The sequence below is a fragment of the Ahaetulla prasina genome, chromosome 5 (assembly GCF_028640845.1).
Source record: "Ahaetulla prasina isolate Xishuangbanna chromosome 5, ASM2864084v1, whole genome shotgun sequence".
Classification (NCBI taxonomy): Eukaryota; Metazoa; Chordata; class Lepidosauria; order Squamata; family Colubridae; genus Ahaetulla; species Ahaetulla prasina.
Window position 1 is genome coordinate 97,303,044 of NC_080543.1, and position 21,617 is coordinate 97,324,660.

Consider the following 21,617-nt stretch of genomic DNA (forward strand, 5'->3'; position numbering starts at 1 on the left):
CGTTAAGGTCACCTGGAGGTTTATCTGTGTCATCAAGGTCACCTGAGTGGTGCAAATTGGTGTGGAGCTTTCTTGGAACTGTTGAAAGGACTGTGTTGTAGATTACAGATAGATGATGTCATATCCCTCTCCTTCTGTTGGGAGAGGGCTGTTCAATTTTAATAATTTTCAGAGTATAAGATGCTCCAGACTATAAGATGCACCTACCTTTTTTAGGGAGAAAACAAGAAAAAAAATCTGCCTCTACCTCCCAGCAATTTGCCTCCTTGCAGCAAACAGCCGTTTCAATTTCAGCTTCAGCACAGCCTGATTAGCACAAGCAGATGATTTTCGGTCGGATCAGCGTCTCGAGGATCAGCTGTTTCTGGCTGCAGGGATTGCCATAGCCTATTGCCACTTCCGTTTTCATCCTCCGTGCCCCCATTTTCCGCCCGTTCCAGGAAGGGCAGTAGGGAAGGGATCAGAATGGGCAATAGGTAACGGCAATCCCTGCAGCCTGAAACAGCTGGTGGTTGGGAGGCCAACCCAACCGACAATAGCTGCTTGTGCTAATCAGGTTGTGCTGAAGCTGAAACTGAAATGGGCTGTTTGCTGCAAGGAGGCAAATTGCTGGGATGCAGAGGCCAAAGGGTGGGGGCCAGCTGGTGGGAGGGGCTATATTCAGTATATAAAACACACCCAAATTTTCACCCTCTTTTGAGGGGGGAAGTGCGTCTTATACTCTGAAAAATATGGTAGATAGCATCTTTAACCCCTCTTTGAAACCAGCGAGTCTCTCTTTCCAAAACTGAATTTTTTTTTGTCTTCAAAAGAGTGGTTTGGGTCTTTTAAATGCAGATGGACTGCTGAATCTAATCCTGATGTGTTTGTTCTCCTATGTTGTGCTATGCATTTATGAAGTGGTTGTTTTTTTTCCCCAATGTACAGATCTGCATATGGCTCGCTGCACTGTACTGCATATACCATGTTGCTCAGTTTCTCTCTGGGTGTTTTATCCCTGGGGTGGACAAGCTTCTGCCTTAGTGTATTCTTGGGTTTGAAGTGTTCATGAATGTCATGTTGGCTGAAGATCCTCCTGCAGTTTTCTGATATTTGTAACCTTCTCAGCTGGCTTCTGACAAACAAAGTCAATAGAGGAAGTCAGATTTTTTTAATGACAGCATGATTCACTTAACAACAGCAGTGATACGCTTAACAACTTTGGAAATAAAAAGGACAAAATCCATTTAACAACTGTCTTGCTTAGCAATGGAAATTTTTAGCTCAGTTGTGGTCTTCCTGCAAAGAATAAAAAAGAGAAATGGCATGATAAACTATTATATGGCCAGTACATTAAAAGAACGCAAAGCAGATAATGAGACCTGACAATGGCTAAGAGCAGAAAAATTTAATAAAGAGACAAAGGGGCTAAATTCTGGCTGCATAAGAACAAGCCTTAAAAACAAATGCATTCAAAGTCAGAATTGCAAAAAAGTTGAACAGTGGACCACCTAGTTGGTTGCTACAAGACTATCATACCGACTGACTGCAAATACTAACAAAGTAGCAAGAATGGTGTATTGGAATATGTGCAAGAAAGTGTTCTGGGACTTTAGAATTCAAACAGAAAGGCACCTGCCACGTACCATCCCAGAGTTAGCACCGTTGATAAGAAAGACAAAAAACTACGAATACTGGACCTTGCAAAACCTGGAGACAACAAAATAGAACAGAAAGGCTTAGAGAAAATCACCAAATACAAAGCCCTGTAATTAGAAGTAGTCTGAATGTGTCAGCTGAAAGCAAAGATAATACTAATAGTAATAGGCACCTGAGGTACAATCCCAAAACATCTGAAGCACCACTTGAACACAATCAGCACTGACAAAATCGCCATCAGACAATTGCAAAAGGAAACTTTACTTGGAAGAAGTTTACAGTACATCCTGTGATGATACCTTTAGTGACATCAAATAACTTATCAAATAACAATATCAGCCTATCACAGGTGCTTAGTGGATAATAGGTGCATAAAAATGCCAAATCTAGTCTAACATCTGCTGACTGTGCAGCCAACCATCACAAAACAATTGGATATTATTAAGAACAAACAAGTTAAAATTTTGATTTGTAAAAATACATCCAAAGAGTGAGAAAATTGCTAATGACAATATTGAAAGGTGGAAACACCATCAAAACCATCAATTCTGGCCCATACACTGCTGGAATTTTAACTGGCCATAAGCTGAACTGGATAATTTGGACTGAAAAACAATAAAACTGTCTTACAACCCCAAAATAATATTGATAGATTATACCTACCCACAGAAAAGAAAGCAGAAATTTACTTCAAGTCAAACAAACTATCAAAGAAAAGTATGCATTGACTGATTATATATAAGACAGCCATAACAAACATTGATGCAAGTTAAAAATTGGATTTTGTTGAAAACAAAACGTGAATATTGATATTATATTATTATATTATATAATATAATATATGGGGTACTGATGGCTCAGCTGTTAAAGACGCTGAGATTGTTACCTGGAAAGCTGACAGCCAGAGTTCGAGATCTGAGTGCCAAGTGATGGGGTGAGCTCCATTATTTGCTCCAGGTTCTACCAACCCAGCAGTTCAAAAGCATGCAAGTAGATAAATAGGTACTACTTCAGTGGGAATGTAACAGCGTCCTATGCAGCTCAGAGTACAGTCATGCTGGTCACATGACCAAGGAAGTTCCTTCAGACAGCATTGGCTCTCTTGGTTAAGAAACAGAGAGCCAAGAGCATCCCCGAGAGTTGGTCATAACTGGACAGGGAAAACCTTTACCTTTATAATATAATGTAATGCAACACAACAAGAATTTTGGCAAGAAAAAGCTTACATGGTCAATTTCTAGAAAAGATTGAAGGGGAAGCCTTGGCGAATACTCAGAATATCTGTAAATTGACAAAGTATGCAAAAACAGCCACAATAAATTGGTCTGTGTTATGTATTGGCAGGAATAAATATAACTTATTTGAAAGAAGAGTCATAACAAAATTTGGATATGTTCAAAATATGTAATGTTCATTGTGCTTTTGAAATAAGTACTATATATTTTGAAACAGGTGGCGGTATCTTAATAGTGGAAATGCTTCTTGATGAAAACAGAAGAGGGCCTTTCGCAGCCCACATCTATTCTTTGTTAATATTGCTCTACCTTGAAGGAAAAGAACGGTCAACAACTGAGTTTAATGTGCTTCTCCGCAAGGCTGGTTTCCAAGATGTTGAGTTAAAGAAAGGAAACCTCTTTCATGTTATTCTAGGAAGAAAATAATGCTGCTCCTGATTCCTTCCTGTTGAATGTTTAAGAGGAAATTTCAGTAATCAAAATCTTGCTTTGTTAATTACAGCTATATTCTGTTCTTTCCATGTCCACAGATTACATCCTTTTCTTATCACAATATGATTTCACCATAACTAGGGATCCCCAACAATGGCTGCAAAAATCCTGAGAACCAATTCTGCGCAATAGAGATAGATGACACTCTTATCATATGACAAAAATTAATCTCTTTATAGATCTTTAGTTCTTCCCAACTTTACATACCAAGACAATCTTCTTATACACATTAAACAAATAACAGAGTACAAGAGAAAATCTGAAAGGTCAGAATCAGGACTCTAAAACACACACATTGCTTAGCTAATTCAGTATTTTTAGCACTTCTAAAAAACAGTTAAGCCCTAGAAATTCTGCAACACGCATAGAATGCCATAGGTGCAAACAACATAAATAAAAATATTAACTGTAGTTTTGCAAGCCTAGCCACAAGGAAATTAACAATTAGTGCTGGAAACTCAAGGTTTTTAGATAAAGGCTATGGTGCAATAACCACTTCAGAAACATTATCTCATTCTTTCTACACTAGTTATGTATTTCAATATATCTAAATTAACCCGCTCAATAATATAACCTTATTAATGCTGTATCCTATTAGTAGTGATTAATTGTAAAGAGGGCTTATAATTTCACCACTATTTCAACTTTTTTATTTTCTATCACTGTCAATAAACTAATTTATATATTGTATTAGTTCTTTAATTGTGCTTTGATTGGTTCAAATATATTATACCGCTATGATATTCTCATAAAAGAGCTATTCCATAAACAAATCTCATCCAATATTCCAGTTCTCCAGATACAGCAGCCAAGTTCAGAAACTCTATGACTTTGTTATAAAACTATTTATTCTCATTCTTTGCTTTCTGATCATAACCAGGTAGCAAACCAGAAAAAGATAAATGTAATCAGAATTGCCTTGAGTTGGATTCTAGCCTTTTGCCAAGTCAAATAAATTTAACCCTGCCAACTGATTTTCCCATTATTTGGGGTACTTTCCAGTCTATAGACTTGCGGATGTTCCAATCCCAGATAACTTATTTCTGGGGAAAGAATCAAGATGATACCTGTACAGCTTTATATAACAGCTGAATGACAGGGATTTAAAGCTATTTAAAGTGACTAGGACTGTATAATATAAAGAACCTGCTTTGATTCCATTAATAGATAACCTACATCTGAAAATGGGGTCCTTAGAAATTTTGACTGAACCATATCAAAGGACACCACATGTGATATATGAAGAGCTCTGGTACATATAGCTACGCCTCCTCCCTCATTGCATCGGCAGATAACCGCCCGGCCGCCCTGTTTCGGGTGACTCGCTCCCTCCTTCATCAGGGGGAGCGGGATGACCCGTTGCAGGGACGGGCTGAGGAGTTTAACGGTTATCTATACGATAAAATCGTTCAGCTTCGGGATGGTCTGGACCAAGATTGCGGTGATGCGGGTGAGACGCTCGAGGGTGGTCTTGGTGACATTATTTGGGATGAGTTTGACCCTGTGGCTCCCGAGGACATGGACAGGTTGCTGGGTAGGTTGAATGCCACCACGTGTTTACTGGACCCGTGCCCCTCCTGGCTGGTGCTGGCCACTCGGGAGGTGACACGAGGCTGGCTCCAGGCGATTACGATCGCTTCTTTGGTGGAGGGTGTCTTCCGGCCGCCTTGAAAGAGGCGGTGGTGAGGCCCTCCTTAAGAAGCCTTCCTGGACCCGGCTGTTTTAGGTAATTATCGTCCGGTCTCCAACCTTCGCTTTGCGGCGAAGGTTGTAGAGAATATGGTGGCATATCAGCTTCCCTTGCACCTGGATGAAACTGTCTATCTAGACCCGTTCCAGTCCGGTTTCCGACCCGGTTACAGCACGGAGACGGCTTTGGTCGCGTTGGTAGATGATCTCTGGAGGGCCAGGGATAGGGGTTGTTCCTCTGCCCTGGTCCTATTAGACCTCTCAGCGGCTTTCGATACCATCGACCATGGTATCCTGCTGCGCCGGTTGGGGGGATTGGGAGTGGGAGGCACCGTTTACCGGTGGTTCTCCTCCTATCTCTCCGACCGGTCGCAGTCGGTGTTGACAGGGGGGCAGAGGTCGTCCCCGAGGCGCCTCACTTGTGGGGTGCCGCAGGGGTCGATTCTCTCGCCCCTTCTGTTTAACATCTACATGAAACCGCTGGGTGAGATCATCAGTGGTTTCGGTGTGAAGTATCAGCTGTATGCGGATGATACTCAGCTGTACTTTTCTACACCGAACCACCCCAACGAAGCTATCGAAGTGCTGTCCCGGTGTCTGGAGGCCGTACGGGTCTGGATGGGGAGAAACAGGCTCAAGCTCAATCCCGCCAAGACAGAGTGGCTGTGGATGCCGGCATCCCGGTACAGTCAGCTAAATCCACGGCTGAACATCGGTGGCGAGTCATTGGCCCCGATGGAGAGGGTCCGCAACTTAGGCGTCCTCCTGGATGAACGGCTGTCTCTAGAAGAGCATTTGACGGCCGTCTCCAGGAGAGCGTTCTACCAGGTTCGCCTGGTACGCCAGTTGCGCCTTTCTGGACGGGATGCCTATCACGGTTACTCACGCACTCGTGACGTCTCGCCTGGATTACTGCAATGCTCTCTACATGGGGCTCCCCTTGAGGGGCATCCGGAGGCTACAGTTAGTCAGAATGCAGCTGCGCGGGTGATAGATGGAGCCTCGTGGCTCCCATGACACCTATCCTGCGCAGACTGCACTGGCTTCCTGTGGCCTTCGGGTGCGCTTCAAGGTTTTGGTGACCACCTTTAAAGCGCCCATGGCATTGGGCCGGGTTATTTACGGGACCGCCTACTGCGACCGAATACCTCCCACCGTCCCGTGCGCTCTCACAGAGAGGGTCTCCTCAGGGTGCCGTCAGCGAGGCAAAGTCGTCTGGCGGCGCCCAGGAAGGGCCTTCTGTGGGGCTCCCACCCTCTGGAACGATCTACCCCCCGGACTTCGTCAGCTTTCGGACCTTCGGACCTTCCGCCGCGGGCTTAAAACATACTTATTTAATTGTGCAGGACTGAGCTAGATTTTAAATTTTGGGTTTTAAATTGGGTTTTATTTCTATTTTTAATTGGACGGGCTTTAGAATAAGTTTTTTAAATGTTTTATATTGTATTTATATTGTATTTATCTGTTTTTAGTGCCTGTAAACCGCCCTGAGTCCCTTGGGAGATAGGGCGGTATATAAATACGATTAAATAAATAAATAAATAAATATAGCAATGACTCGTACCTTAGGTTGAGTATGACCTTGATGGACCTTTCTATACATGTTGAGTTGCAAGAATTTGGATCTCATTTGTCTGGCACAAGACCAATATGGTTCTCAGGTTTGTTTCCCTCTACTGAGGTCATACAAAGGATGGGATGTGATCAGGTGAAAAGGTCTTTGAAGAAGAGAATCCTTGACACAGGACAGTAGCAAGATATTAGAACCAAGGTAACTTTTTGCCACCAATCTATTGTCAGTCCTTAACAAAATATAGATATGACAAAATGACATTGGCTAGATTCAACACACTCTCTTTAGAAGTCATGGATGGTAAATAAGAAAAAAATCCTTGTCACAAATGACTTTCTCCCATGACTCTCATGGCATAGAGGTTGTGCAGCATGTTCTGTTGCATTTTAACACCTTGAACTTTGACAATGTATTAATTTGGCTCCTCATATAGGAACATCCAGGAAAACAAATGTTCATTGGGAGTTTTCTTAACTCTTAGTGAACCATAAGATCACTATTACTCATAAGGTAGGCAAATTTTAGTTGATTGCCATCAAAATGAGGCAGCAAATATCTCTGAAACCTTCAACATTTTATCTTCTCCCCCAACAACTCTTTTAAATTTTTTTAATTGTTCTTTTTATCAACTACTATACAACCCAGGATCCATTGTGTCATCATTTTGAAGATATTTCCTTACCTAAACAGATGAAAATAATGCATCCAGGCAGGCAAAAAAGCAATAAAATAGGAAATGCTTCAGACTTTCTGCTAGCTTCCCCATTGATTTTGGTTGTTGAAAGCTGGCAGGGAGTCTTGGAAATCGCAATCATTGACTGTGGCTGCCTGGAACAATGTTTAGTGGCCACAACTAAATACAAATACAACTGGTGTGAAGATCCTTAATATTTGACATGGGAATAATGGGTCTCAGATTTTGTACAAATTCCTTAAAATAGCAAATTCAAATCTTTATTGTCAGTGCACAACATATGTACAATGAGATTGGCTGAGGTCCCTCAGTGCACTCCTCCCCAACACAATACAACTCACGTGAAGACAGAAAATCCCTAACCCAATAAATCATATTAACAAAACACCCAGTCCTATTACACCAGTGTGAACATGTTACACATTGTGCCGGCCCTACAGTCCATCATACTCCGTAGTTATAATGTTATTTCTCATTCAGGAGTCTGACAGCCCACAGATAAAAACTGTTCTTTGGCCTGTTTCTGCGGCTGGCTATACTTCTATATCTCCTTCCCGATGGTAGGAGGGGAAAGAAGGGGTGACCAGGGTGAGAGTCATCCCTGAGAATTTTCCTCATTCTTCTAAGGCAGCGAGCCCTAGCGATCTCATCGCTAGTGGTATCAGGGGACAGCCAACAATGTTTTCTGCTGTGCTCACCACCCTCTGTAATGTTTTTCTATCCATGGCTGTCAGACCGGCATGCCATACTGTGATGCAATAAGTGAGGACGCTTTCTACTATGGACCGGTAAAAGGTCATCAGTTGTTGTTCCACCCTGTTTTTACACAAGACCCTAAGGAAATGGCATCTCTGTTGGGCCTTTCTGGCCACCTGAATTGTGTTCTTTTTCCAGGTGACATCTTCGCTGAGATGGACTCCTAGGAATTTAAAGGAGAAAACTTTCTCTGCACAGCCCCACTCAATGTAAAGTGGTGAAGGTTCCTCTCTCTTCCTCTGGAAATCCAACACAATCTCCTTGGTCTTGCTGATGTTCAGGTTCAGGTTGTTTTTTAAGCACCATGTGGATAGTTTTTGAACCTACCCCCTGTACGCTGTTTCATCTCTACCAGTAATAAGACCCAGTATGGTGGTGTCATCTGCGAACTTATCACAATGGATGGGTCAGACGATACACAATCAAGTGTGTACAGTGAATACAGGTAGGGACTGAGCAAACAGCCCTGTGGGAAGCTAGTTCTAAGCTTCAGGGGGGTGGATATGACAGACCCAACCCTCACTGTTTGTGGCCGGTCCCTCAGAAAGTCTTTGATCCAGTTACAGATGGAAGAGGGAAAATCCAAGTCTGTCAGCTTTTTGATAAGGATTCTCAGAAGAATGATGTTGAAGGCTGAGCTATAGTCTATGGAAAGCATCCTGACATAGTTCCAGGATTTCTCCAGATTGGTCGCTACAGAATGTAAAACAGTAGCTGTGGCGTTATCTGTTGACCTCTCCCCCCTGTAGGCAGGGGTGAAATGTAAAATTTGTTACTACCGGTTCTGTGGGCATGGCTTGGGGGTGGTGGGGTAATGTGACTGGGTGGGTATGGCCAATTTTTTTTTTACTTTTAAAAGCATTTTTTCTACAACCTCTTTGGCCAAAGAGGTTGTAAACAAATGCTTTTAAAAGCCTGTGATGATCAGGCAACTCAGCTGGGATTGCCAGAGGAAAAAAAGCTTTTAAAGGGTTCTGACGATCCCAGCTGAGTTGCCTGATCACCAGAACCTTTTAAAAACATTTTTTCTAGAGCCTCTTCAGCCGAAGAGCTTGTAAAAAAATGCTTTTAAAAGGTTCTGGAGATCAGGCAACACAGCTGGGATCATCAGAGGAGCCTTTTAAAAACTTTTTTTACAACCTCTTCGGCTGAAGAGGTTGTAGAAAAAATGCTTTTAAAGGGTTCTGATGATCCCAGCTGAGCCGCGCGATCATCAGAGGCTTTTTTTTTTACTTTTAAAAGAAAAAAAACCCTCTGATGATTGTGCAACTCAGCTGAGGCGGTGGGGGGGCAGAATTTTTTGCTACCGGTTATCCGAACCACCCGCCGCCATCGCTACTGGATTGGGCGATCCAGTCCGAACCGGGAGCATTTCACCCCTGCCTGTAGACAAACTGATATTTATCAAAGTCTGGTGGGAGGCATGTCCTAAGGTGTTGGAGAACCAATCTCTTGAAGCATTTTATCACTACAGACATTAATGCAATAGGTCTGTAGTCTTTTAGGCAGTTAATTGCTGTTTTTCTTCTGGACTGGGACAATAGTGGCTGTTTTCAAGCATGATGGAACATAGGCCGTTGGCAGGGAGTGTTAAAGATCCTTGTCAGGACCCCTGCTAATTGATCAGCACAATTCTTTACTACTATCCCCAGCACCCCATCTGGGCCTGCAACTTTTCAAGGATTCACAGCCTTCAATACAGCTCTCACTTGGTGTTTGTAGAAGGTGAGTGGCTGGGAATCAGAAGGCCGGCTGGCAGCGGCTACGGGATCTGGTCTTTTCATCTCGTAGCGGTCGAAGAAGGTGTTCAACTCCTCCACCAATGAGGCATCAGCGTTGACCGTGTTCCTCATGTTGCCCTTATAGTTAGTTAGATACTGCAGTCCCTGCCAACCATGCTTTGGGTTGTTATCTGCAAGATAGTTCTCCACCTTATGTTTGTATTGTTGTTTAGCCATCTTAATGCCTCTTCTAAGGTTTATTTATTTTATTTATTTATTTATTTAATTTCTATACCGCCCTTCTCCCGAAGGACTCAGGGCAGTTTACAGCCAACATAAAACAGATTCATCAATAAATTAAAAATAATTTTAAAAATTTAATTCAATTAGGCCAAATTCCATTAAAACTATTAATAAAACGATAATAGAACCCAAGTTAAAAGCTATATTACAATTAGGCCAGTCCTGCGCGGTAAAACAGAAAGGTCTTGAGCTCTCGTCGGAAGGTCCGGAGGTTGAGGAGCAAACGTAACCCCAGAGGCAGCTCATTCCAGAGGGTAGGTGCCCCCACAGAGAAGGCTCTCCCCGTGGGGGTCGCCAGCCGACATTGTTTGGCTGACGGCACCCTGAGGAGACCCTCCCTATGGGAGCGCACAGGGTGATGGGAGGCTATTGGTGGCAGCAGGCGGTCCTGTAAATATCCCGGTCCTATGCCATGGAGCGCCTTAAAGGTGGTAACCAACACCTTGAATTGCACCCGGAAGACCACCGGCAACCAGTGCAGCTTGCACAGGAGACGTGTTATATGGGAGCCACAAGTAGCTCCCTCTATTACCCGCGCAGCAGCATTCTGGACCAGTTGGAGCCTCCGGATGCTCTTCAAGGGAAGCCCCATGTAGAGAGAGTTACAGTAGTCCAGGCGGGAAGTGACGAGGGCATGAGTGACCGTGCATAAGGAATCCCGGTCTATGAAGGGACGCAACCGGCGAATCAGGTGGACCTGATAAAAGGCTCCCCTGGCGACGGCCGTCATATATTCTTCTAACGACAGCCAAGCATCCAGGAGAACACCCAAGTTGCAGACCCTCTCCATAGGGGCCAATGACTCGCCTCCAACAGTCAGCGATGGAACCAGCTGACTGTACCGGGATGCCGGCATCCACAGCCACTCAGTCTTGGAGGGATTGAGTTCTTCCCCATCCAGACCCGCACGGCCTCCAGACACCGGGACATCACTTCGACGGCCTCGTTGGGATGGTTAGAGGTGGAATTGTACAGCTGAGTATTATCAGCGTACAGATGACATCGCACCCCAAAACCATGGATGATCTCACCCAGTGGCTTCATATAGATGTTGAACAGGAGAGGCGAGAGGACCGAACCCTGCGGCACCCCACATGTGAGGTGCCTTGTGGCCGATCTCTGCCCCCCCTGCCAACACCGTCTGCGATAGTTTGGAGAGATAGGAGGAGAACCACCGAGAGACGGTGCCCCCCACTCCCAATCCACCCAGCCGCCGCAGCAAGATACCATGGTCGATGGTATCAAAAGCCGCTGAAAGATCTAATAGGACTAGGACAGAGGAACAACCCCTATCCCGAGCCCTCCAGAGATCATCAACCAACGTGACCAAAGTCATCTCCGTGCTGTACCCTGGCCTGAAGCCGGACTGGAACGGGTCTAGATAGACAGTTTCCTCCAGGTACCGGGGAAGCTGTCTTGCCACCACACTCTCAACAACCTTCGCCACAAAGCGAAGGTTGGAGACAGGACGATAATTTGCCAAAATAGCCGGGTCCAGGGAAGGCTTCTTGACAAGGGGCCTCACCACCGCCTCTTTCAAGGTGGATGGGAAGATACCCTCCATCAAGGAAGTGTTAACAATTCCCCAGCTGTTTGCCCCAGCCTCTCTGTATATATCACTATCCCCTGCCTTAAAGGCAGAATCTCAGGTTCTCAGAAGCATCCGTACCGTAGCAGATTTTGCTTCAGAACAATTTGCACTATGATCTCTGTTTGGGCTTATTGAAATTTACAAAGAGACAAACAGATTTAAGAGTTTTAATACTATAGAAATTGATGTAGAATTCTATATTTATATATGTACATATGCTGGATAAAGACTGTAATAAGGTCCCAGATCGCCGCTCAAATTCCACAGTTAACTATACCCAAACCTTTCAATCCTTAAAGTCTTCCATAAGTTTAACAGTACTATTAACATTAAAGAAATAAATGTATAGATGTGTAAATTTATAGTCACCAATTCACTCAGTCACAAAGATTTATCGAGCCAGAGTTTCTTTCCTTCTTTCATCTGCTACTTTGCCTTTTTGCGTTGTCACTGCTTGTCAGTTTATTTCCATCGCTCCTCTCCCTCCTAATTGCCACATTTATTTGGCAGTATTTCAGCATTTAGTTGTCATGCCCCTGTCAGAATCTGAATCTTAAGGGGAAGAGGAACAGCTGACAGAGAGTGAGAGAGTACATCCATTGGCTATGGAAAAAACTGGAGAAAAGTAAAGTCAGGCTGGGCAAAGCAGGGGAGAGGTAGAACAAGGGAGAGGGGCTCAGATGAAGACTAAGGCCCACCCACTCCTCAACCTAGGCAGCGCAGGGAGGAACAGAGAAGAGAGCAATGTGGGTTGCATGGCTTACGAGGGAGGAAAGGGACCCAATCTACTTTACAAGGCATAGGTGCTGCTGGAGTTTAAAAGGAAAGGCAAATGGGAGGGACGTTTGTCAGGAACAAACACTGAGTTTATCTGGTGTTTCTTTGAATCCTGGCATCCTCCCAATTGGTTTGATTTATTGCCATGCTACTTTACTTGTGGAATTCCTTATTTTGCTTGCCCTGCCGGATTAATTACCTTGTCTTGCCTTTAGATTTTTTTGTTAGAAGTTTTCTGCTTACAACATTTGGGACTGAAGTATTGCCAGCCAAAGACTATTACAGGTTGGTGGAAGAGCTCTTTCCAGGCGAGAGAGTTGAAAGGAACATTGGGGGCACAGTTGGTGATAATAAAGGGACTCATATTGGTTCTCTGTCTTTATGTCATGCCCTGGGTCATCACATTAGTTTTAGAGTCTCAGTATTTCACCTCACTCTCCAACAAAATATTTGTACCTCCTTTTTGGGGTTTTCTCTCCTACTGATTGCAGTTATATTATTTTCTCAATCTTTGCTTCCTACTCAGTGGCTGTCAGCGCTTCAGACCAGCCAAAATGGCTGGTTTCTTCCCTGCTGGAATCAAGAGGTTTCTCCTGAATCTTTGGAGGGATTGCCTTTCCCCCGAGTTCCTCAAAGAACCCCCTTTTCTCTATCAATCTCTCTGGGATTGATAGTGCCTATTTTAGGCTTCCTGGCTGGGAAATTTGGGCTTCGGGAACAGAGCCTCTGTTCCCTTGCTCCATTCACGCTGACGTCACCACTGGAAGTCTTAATGAGATAATGAGAAGCTACAATTTTAATTAATGTGGATGTAATGAATATTTACTTTCACCAGGAGGAATAACCTTTTACTTTCATAATAGTAAATTTACTCGCCAAAGAAGCACATTGTTTTCCTTGGCTGAGTCTTTCATAGGTAAAACAGACCAATCAGTGGTCCACACCACAATCAGGGAAGAATAGCCAATGCAGGCCCAGAGCACATTTGTATTTATTTATGTAAGTTATCAGAAAGTCCACCTGACTGCAATTTTTGTTATTGCTAGAGTTTCTAATAAAATTTGTCACATGCCTTTGTTGGAAAGAAAAATCCATCTGGTTCAGTTCCAAGCTGGGAGAATGACACTGGAAATAACATGGAAGTTTATTGGAAAGAAAGACTCTGTTTATTGATGAACAGAACCACAGTGTACAGTTCTGGGGCAGCTGACCAATTGGCTTAGTTTTACATGGGCTTTTATACATTTTACAGCATTTTGTAATCTGGAGGCTTGTTTGTGTGTTTTTATTATTTGATTGGTTTTGCTTGTTTTGCAAAGGCTCATGATGGGTCTTAATTATCAACTTCCTGAACTTAATCCTGTCATGTGTAATTGATTTTATCTATTGCCTCTACCATGCCTTTCTTAATGGACAGGTATTGTTTCCATTTTTCTCAATATCCTGTCCTTAATACCATCACCCTGAAGCTAAAGATGTTTTGTTTGTGAATAGGCACATTAAGAAAGACTGGAAGCTGCTTTCTAAGACTAGGCACTGCTTTCTGCCTCTACGAACATGTTTCTCCATTTCCCCTCCATTTCCCTTTTAGGGAAATATAATATTCTGCTTTTTTTAATATTTCCCAAAACATTTCATTCTTCAAGGGGGGGGGGTTTGAAGGAAATTAGCACCCACCCTCTCCTAGAAGAATGAAATATTTTAGGAAATATTAAAAAAGCAGAATATTATATTTCCCTGGGTGAGAAAAGGAGAAACATGTTTTAAAGACAAAGCAACTCCCTGCCCCTCACTTTCAGCTCCAGAGTGATGAGATTAAGACATGGCCCTCAGGACATGATAGCATTAGCCCTCTACCCATCTAGCAACAGAACTCACCACATGGCACCTGGGGAGATTACATCACCCAGCAAGATTCAACCAAGCTTGGGACTCAAGATACTATAAAGTTACCCCTGCTTGCCTCATGGGAGTCTGACAACCAATCAGAATACAGGAACAGGAAGCTCCAAGGTGGGGCCCAAGAGAAGGTCTCTCTCTCTCTCTCCCTCCCTCCCTCCCTCCCTCCCTTTCTCTCTCTCTCCCATGTGCTCATTTTGCCAGGACCCAAAAAACCCATGTGGTCCTGTCCAACATTAAACCATCTTTCCAAGCAGTCTCCATGTTTCCAGTGTCTTTCTTCCCACTTGGAACTGAACCTAGATGGACATTTCTTCTAACAGGGGGCTTCCCACGCCTTCCCATAACAGCTTTCTTTTCTTTTTCTTTCTTTTTTTGTTAATTCTGGATACTATCCTAATTTCTTCCCCATTTTTCCATTTCGGCTGCTGACCAAGCATGACCTGAATTCTTGGCCCTGGAAAAGGTCCTCAGCGTTTAATCCTCAACTGGAGTAAATAAGGGAGAATTGCTAATTGATTCACCATTGTCATTTTGTCTGTTGGGGATAAGAATCTGGCTACGGCTCTTCAACTGCTCCTTATGCACCTTTAAATCCATTTGTATTCTATTCTTTCCCACAAAGGTCATGCTGATATTCAGGAAGATTTTAAAGTCACCAGTATTTTAGACTCCCACTTATAAAACCGCATCATCCCCAGTTCCTGCTTTATGGTATCATTTACTATATTTCACATTTCCATTTATTTTCCCACCTTTAAATGAGTGTCTGCAGAAGAAACAGGGAGAAGCAGAAATATGTCTGAAAAGTTGAAGCCCTTCTCTGTTTTTTTGCTGCCATCAAGTGGTCATCCAAATGTCTGCAGCCCAGATCTGGAAATGGAAACGATGCATTGTTAGAATACCATAAAACTAAATTGAAGTAAAAATAAAGTTTCATTGTTCAGATCAGGGGTAAAATCTACTTACCTTCCTTACCAGTTTGGAAGTGCACACACCACCCGTGTGTGCTCGCTTCGCTCACGTACGTGTCACATGTGCGGCAGACCTTCTGCGCATGCACAAAACCTTCTGCACATGCGCAAAAACTTCTGCATATGCGCAAAAACTTCTGTGCATGCGCAGAAGGTAAAAACCACATTACTTCCGGTTAAAACCAGGAAGTAATGATACCCAGGCTGGTGGGCGGAGCTTTGCTCCGTCATCGCTACTGGATCGCCAAACCACCGGCCATGTTTGTTTGCTACCGGATCACGAGATCCAGTCAGAACCGGAGGCATTTCACCTTGGTCCAGATGCAAAAAAACTAATTCTGTTGGGTGTCCCTATGTATTTAGATGAAATTTCAAATAAGGAGACGGTGAGTTAAATAGTGTATTTTAGAAGCTTATAATGCATGAACATGGAATTTAAATACTGCATGCTTAATCTCATGGAACTTTTTGCATAAGAAAAACTATAGTAAATGTTATCATGATTCAGATAGGTTGTGTTTCAGAAACACACTAGTTTACACTATTTTTTGTTATTGTTTTTCTGTTGAGTTGCTTTGCTCTTTAATTGGCAGAAATAAAAGTATTTATAAAAATATTCAGAAAATATTTCTGCATAAAATGTTATCTAGTTAATAATCTAGTACATACATATTAGGAAATTAAGTCTTCCTGAGTAACCTATTGATGTCCAGTGAAACAAGTCTGCTCAGAAAACACAGCAAAGAATCTTGCAGCTATTTAACAAATAATACGTGGTTACAACATAAAGTTTTGTGATTCTATTGTTTTCACAACCATTAAAAAGCTGAGAAATGAAGGGTTGTTTGTAGTTTCAAAGTTCAGATTTCATATCTGAGAGTATTACTCACCTTGCCTTGAAAGTTACAAATGAATGCTGGTACCAAAACAATATTTACATATTCATTAACATTTAGTCAATCTAGTGCCATTTCAATCAGAATAGAGCTGGAAGGACCTTGGAGGTCTTCTATTTTATTTATTATTTTATTTATTTATTTGTCAATCATATATAAGATAACAGGTAAAATTATAAACATAATTTGGATACATGAAAAGAGTAAGTAAAAAGGAATATTAGGACAGGGATGGTAGGCATGCAGGTGCACTTATGCATGCCTCTTGCAGACCTCTTAGGAATGGGGTGAGGTCAACAGTGGACAGTTTAAAGTTTTGGAGTTTGGGGAAGAAACTACAGAGCCAGGTAGTGCATTCAGCATGCATCAGTGGCATCAGAGTGGCAACAGACCACTCTGTTACTGAAGTCATATTTTCTGCAATCAAGTTTGGAGCTGTTTACCTTGAGTTTGTATCTATTATTTGCTCGTATATTGCTCTGGTTGAAGCTGAAGTAGTCATTGACAGGTAGGATACTGTGGTAGATAATTTTATGTACTACGCTTAGGTCAGACTGAAATCTGCGTAGTTCTAAGTTGTCTAAGCCCAAAATTTGGAGTCTGGTGGCATAAGGTATTTTATTGCGAGCAGAGGAGTGGAGGACTCTTCTTGTGAAATACCTCTGGACTCTCTCGATTGTTTTTATGTCTGATATGCAGTGCGGGTTCCAGACAGATGAACTGTATTCAAGAATTGGTCTAGCAAATGTTTTGTATGCTCTAGTTAGTAGTACAATATTACCAGAGAAGAAGCTATGCAAGATTAGTCCAATCTAGTCCAATTCTAGTCCAATCCCCCCTGCCCCGCTCAAGCAGAAGATAGGTGGCTGTTCAGTATTTTCTTAAAAACCTTTAGTGATGAAGCACCCACAACCTCTGAAGGTAAGCTGTTCCACTGATTAATTCTCCTCACTGTTAGGAACTTTCTCCTTAGTTCTAGATTGCTTCTTTCCTTGATTAGTTTCCATCCATTGTTTCTTGTCCTGCCTTCTGGTGCTTTGGAAAATAGGTTGACCCCCTGTTCTTTGTGGCAGTCCCTCAAATACTGAAATACTGCTATCATGTCACTCCTAGTCCTTCTTTTCTGTAGACTGGCCATACCCAATTCCTGCAACTGTTGTCTCCGGGCCCTTAATCATTTTAGTTACTCTTCTTTGCCCTTTTTCCGAAGTCTCAACATCTTTTTTGTAATTGGTGACCAAAATTGGACGCAGTATTCCAGGTGTGATCTTACTAAGGATTTATAAAATGGTGCTTCATGTAATGTTCATGCTTCATGTGATGTTGATTCTGTTTTTTTATTATATTTTCCAATATCTGCCCAGGTATTGGTGGTAGTTAGGCTGATTCATCTGTAGTTTCCTGGGTCTAATTCCCCCCCCCCGCTTTTTTTTGGGGGGGGGGGAGATGGGAACCACATCAGCTCTTTTCCAATCCTCTGGTAGTTTTTGGTGCTCCAGGATTTTTTTAAAGATATGATACAATGGTACTGAAATAACATCTTCCAGTTTTGTCAGAACTCTGGATGTAATCCATTAGGTCCTGATATCAGATTCACCATCCAACTTTTCTGAACCTTAAACTAGCGTCTTTGAATAACTAATTCAACTGCAATGCTAGAATAGCTGTCGTTCTAGAATGATTCAAGCAGTTTGGTCTAGCCAGTTTGATCTAGTGATTAAGGCACCAGACTAAAAAACAAGAGCATGAGTTCTAGTCCCAGTTTAGCCATGAAAGATGGCTGGGTGACTTTGGGGCCATTCTTTCACTCACTCACCCAAGCCACTTCACAGAGTTGTTCTGGTGGGAAAAATAGGAAAAGAAAGGTCTGTTGGATATGTTCGCAATCTTGAGTTCTTTGCAAAAATAAAAAATAAATAAATATAAAGCTACTTCTGATCTATAAACCAAAGGGCCTATGTTGTGTAACTCTGATTCATTTGTATTTCAATTTCCGTGCTACAAAAGGTATAACTAATAGGACTTCTCACTAAGTCTTCAAACAGCGGCTAAATACACTAGGTAGATTATGGTGTATACACCAGCAAGATCTACTACTTCCAGAATACATTCTGTATTTAGCTTATATGTAAGAGTACATGAGAAGAGATAATTTAAGATTTATGGACTGTATCTGCAGCAAACCACGCATGATTTTTTAAAATTTATTTTGTCACACAGTATATATAAGCATAAGCATGAAATAATTATACAATATATAAGCATATATATATATAAGCATAAGTATGTAATAACTATATTAATTGGATATAATGAAAGGAAACAATAGGACAGGAACGGTAGGCACGCTTGTGCTCTTCTGCATGCCCCTTACAGACCTCTTAGGGATGGGGTGAGGTCAATAATAGACAGTTTTTGGTTAAAGCTTTGGGGATTTTGGGAAGAGACAACAGAGTCTGGTAGTGCATTCCAGGCATTAACAATTCTGTTACTGAAGTCATATTTTCTGCAATCAAGATTGGAGCGGTTAACATTAAGCTTAAATCTATTGTGTGCTCATATATTGTTGCAATTGAAGCTGAAGTAGTCTTTGACAGGAAGGACATTGTAATAGATTATGAGTTAAACTCAGGTCATGTCGAAGGCGGTGTGTTCTAAATTTTCTAAACCCAGGATTTCAAGTCTGGTGGCATAAGGTATTTTGTTGTATTCAGAGGAGTGGAGAACTCTGCTTGTAAAATATATCTGGACACGTTCAATTGTATTGATGTCAGAAATGTGGTATGGGTTCCAGACAGTTGAGCTGTATTCAAGAATTGGTCTAGCAAATGTTTTATATGCTCTGGTTAGCAGTGTAGTGTTTTTGGAGAAAAAGCTACACAAGATTAGGTTTACAACTCTTAAAACCTTTTTTGCTATGTAGTTGCAGTGGGCTTTGGCACTTAGATCATTTGATATGAAAACTCCAAGGTCTTTAACAGGGTGGGGGTCATCTGTAAGGTAATGTCCATCAAGCTTGTGCTTAGTGTTTAGGTTCTTTTTTCCAATATGTAAGATTGAGCATTTGCTGGTTGAGATTTGGAGTTGCCAAGTTTTAGACCATTCAGACACAAAGTCAAGATCTTTTTGAAGGGTAGCTGTATTGTTGGTGGCGTTAAATAGTTTGACATCGTCAGAAAAGAGAACACAATTACTTGTAATATGGTCACAGAGATCATTAATGTATAATATGAAGAGTGTTGGTCCAAGAACGCTGCCTTGGGGAATGCCACTTTTGACAGGAACAGGATTTGATAGAGCATTGCCAATTTTGACCACTTTTTGTCTGTTTGACAGGAAAGCTGTTATCCAATTGTGGAGGGATCCTGAGATGCCATAGGATTTTAGTTTTAGGAGAAGTTTATCATGTACTACTGAGTCAAAAGCTTTACAGAAGTCTATGTAAATTGCATATATTGCTTTGCCTTGATCAAGATTTGTAGTCCATATGTTTTTGCAGTGGAGAAGTTGTAAATTACATGATAAGTTTTTTCTGAAACCAAATTGTTTATTAGAGAGTAGGTTGTTTGTTTCAAGGTGGAGGATAATGGATTGGTTGATGATAGATTCCATTACTTTGCAGGTGACGCAACATAGAGAGATTGGACTGTAATTTTCAACTAGGCTGGGGTCTCCTTTTTTGAAGACTGGGATGACTGTGGCTAGTGACCAAAGTTTGGGAAGGGAACTGGTCATGAAAACTTTTTCAAAGATTATGCTTAGGGGTTCTGCTATATTAGTGGAAAGCTTTTTTAAGAAGTATGCACATAGTCCATCAGGTCCAATAGATAGGGATGGTTTCAGTTTGCGAAGAGCTTTTTCAACATTATCTTCTGTGAAATCTATTTGTGTTAGGTCATTGTACTCATTGTTGGTACGATAAGGGAATGTCAGATATGAGCCATTACTGTTAACAAAGACTGAGCCAAAGAATGTGTTAAAGATGTTTGCTTTAGCTGTTTCATCATTATATTCTTTGCCGTTAGATTCTTTTAGTGGTGGGATGGATCTCGAGTCTTTAAGTTTGTTGTTTACAAAATTATGAAAAGCACGATTGGAATTTGTTCTTCTTCTTCTTGCTTGGTGTGGTAATTGGTGCATTCAATTTTTATTTGATTGCATATATTTCTGTAGTGGTTTTTGAAATTTGCTACATAGCCCTTTTTGTTTTTTCTCCAGAGGGATTTTTTTTTTGGATTGGAGCTTTTTTATTGATATGGGGAAATTGTTTTTTCTGATTTTGGTGGTGATTTGTTGTATGTATAGTTTAATGAGCCAAACATTCCCAGTGCTAGGCCTAGGTCAGTGGTGGGTTGCTCCCGGTTTGCTCCGGTTCTGTAGAGCCGGTAGTAAAAATCTTCTGGCGTTTGGAGAACCAGTAGTAATGGCTGGCTGGCCACACCCCCAAACTGGTTCCCCGATCATCAGAGGGGTTTTTTTTACTTTTAAAAGCATCTTTTCTTCAGCCAAAAAAATGCTTTTAAAAGTAAAAAAAAAACCCGCTGATGATCACGTGGCTGAGCAGGGATCATCAGAACCCTTTAAAAGTTTTTTTTTTAAAACAACTTCTTTGGCTGAAAAGGCTGTTGAAACAAAAGGTTTTAAAAGGCTCCTCTAGTGATCCCAGCTGAGTTAAGAGCTTCTGGGCTGTCATTAGGCAACTTCAGCTGGGATCCTCAGAGGAGCCTTTTAAAATCTTTTTTTCCTCTGGCCCACCCAATCCCCCCCCCCATCACTTACCTCATTACAGCTTCTTTTGGGCTGGCAAAGCCATGTTTTACATCAGTTGCATCAGCTAGCAATTGAATCTGCCTGCCTGGAATCCATCTCCTCAGTGAGCAACTCCTTTGCTGGCTGAGGAACTCTGGGAATTGAAGTCCATAAACCTTAAAGTTACTAAGGTTGGAGACCCCTGATCTAAAAAATATAAATAAAATAAAATAAAATAAAATATTTGTGCAGCATTCTGAGATTTGGTATGTTTCTGTAGTGTTTCACTCTAACTACACAAACACACTAAATCTCACAAAGCTGTATGTGGCATTTTGTGTGTGTGTGAGAGAGAGAGAGTCAGTTGTGTTGTGTTGTATTATGTGTGTGTAAAGTATGAAAGTTAGTTTTTAAGTTTTTTGTGACTGTGTGAGGTTCCTGCTTGTTGCAGGGGCCATTTTGGGTGAAGTGCAGCTGCTTTTACATTGTGTGTGAGTCTGTTGTGTTGTGGTGTGTGTGTGTGTGTATGTGTGTGTGTCCCTTCACAAGGACTTGGAGGCAGCTCCTCTGAGGAAAAGAGGAGGTAGCAAAGCTCTGGCTGTCCCCTGGGAGAAATCATCCTGTGTCTGC

At 41.9% G+C, this 21,617-nt stretch overlaps 2 protein-coding genes, 1 long non-coding RNA gene and 1 other non-coding gene across 10 annotated transcripts in view; 3 read left to right on the plus strand and 1 right to left on the minus strand.

Annotated features, from left to right (window-relative positions):
* The window catches only part of LOC131199695 (acetylserotonin O-methyltransferase-like), a 24,278-nt gene extending 19,264 nt beyond the window's left edge, over positions 1-5,014 (plus strand). The window contains exon 8 of the mRNA XM_058185735.1: positions 3,091-5,014. Coding sequence (XP_058041718.1) covers positions 3,091-3,299 — 209 coding nt within the window. The 3' untranslated portion in view covers positions 3,300-5,014. The remainder of the gene's footprint in view (positions 1-3,090) is intronic.
* Positions 1,140-15,457, minus strand: LOC131199696 (uncharacterized). Of its 7 annotated transcripts, XR_009155389.1 has the most exons (7): positions 15,338-15,457; positions 15,124-15,241; positions 12,062-12,307; positions 9,787-9,989; positions 6,619-6,789; positions 1,626-1,689; positions 1,140-1,278 (listed from the first exon to the last, which is right to left on the minus strand). It is a non-coding gene; the product is annotated as an uncharacterized LOC131199696 (long non-coding RNA). The 7 variants fall into 7 exon arrangements; XR_009155393.1 differs by lacking the exon at positions 1,626-1,689 and having other exon boundaries at positions 12,062-12,295; XR_009155388.1 differs by lacking the exon at positions 1,626-1,689.
* A 130-nt stretch (positions 15,458-15,587) lies between these two features.
* LOC131199693 (acetylserotonin O-methyltransferase-like) overlaps positions 15,588-21,617 on the plus strand; it is a 30,963-nt gene continuing 24,933 nt past the window's right edge. The window contains exon 1 of the mRNA XM_058185730.1: positions 15,588-15,728. The gene's annotated coding sequence lies outside the window, so the exon portion shown is untranslated. The remainder of the gene's footprint in view (positions 15,729-21,617) is intronic.
* On the plus strand, positions 17,634-17,756 carry LOC131200320 (small nucleolar RNA SNORA5). Its single transcript, XR_009155585.1, has one exon. It is a non-coding gene; the product is annotated as a small nucleolar RNA SNORA5 (small nucleolar RNA).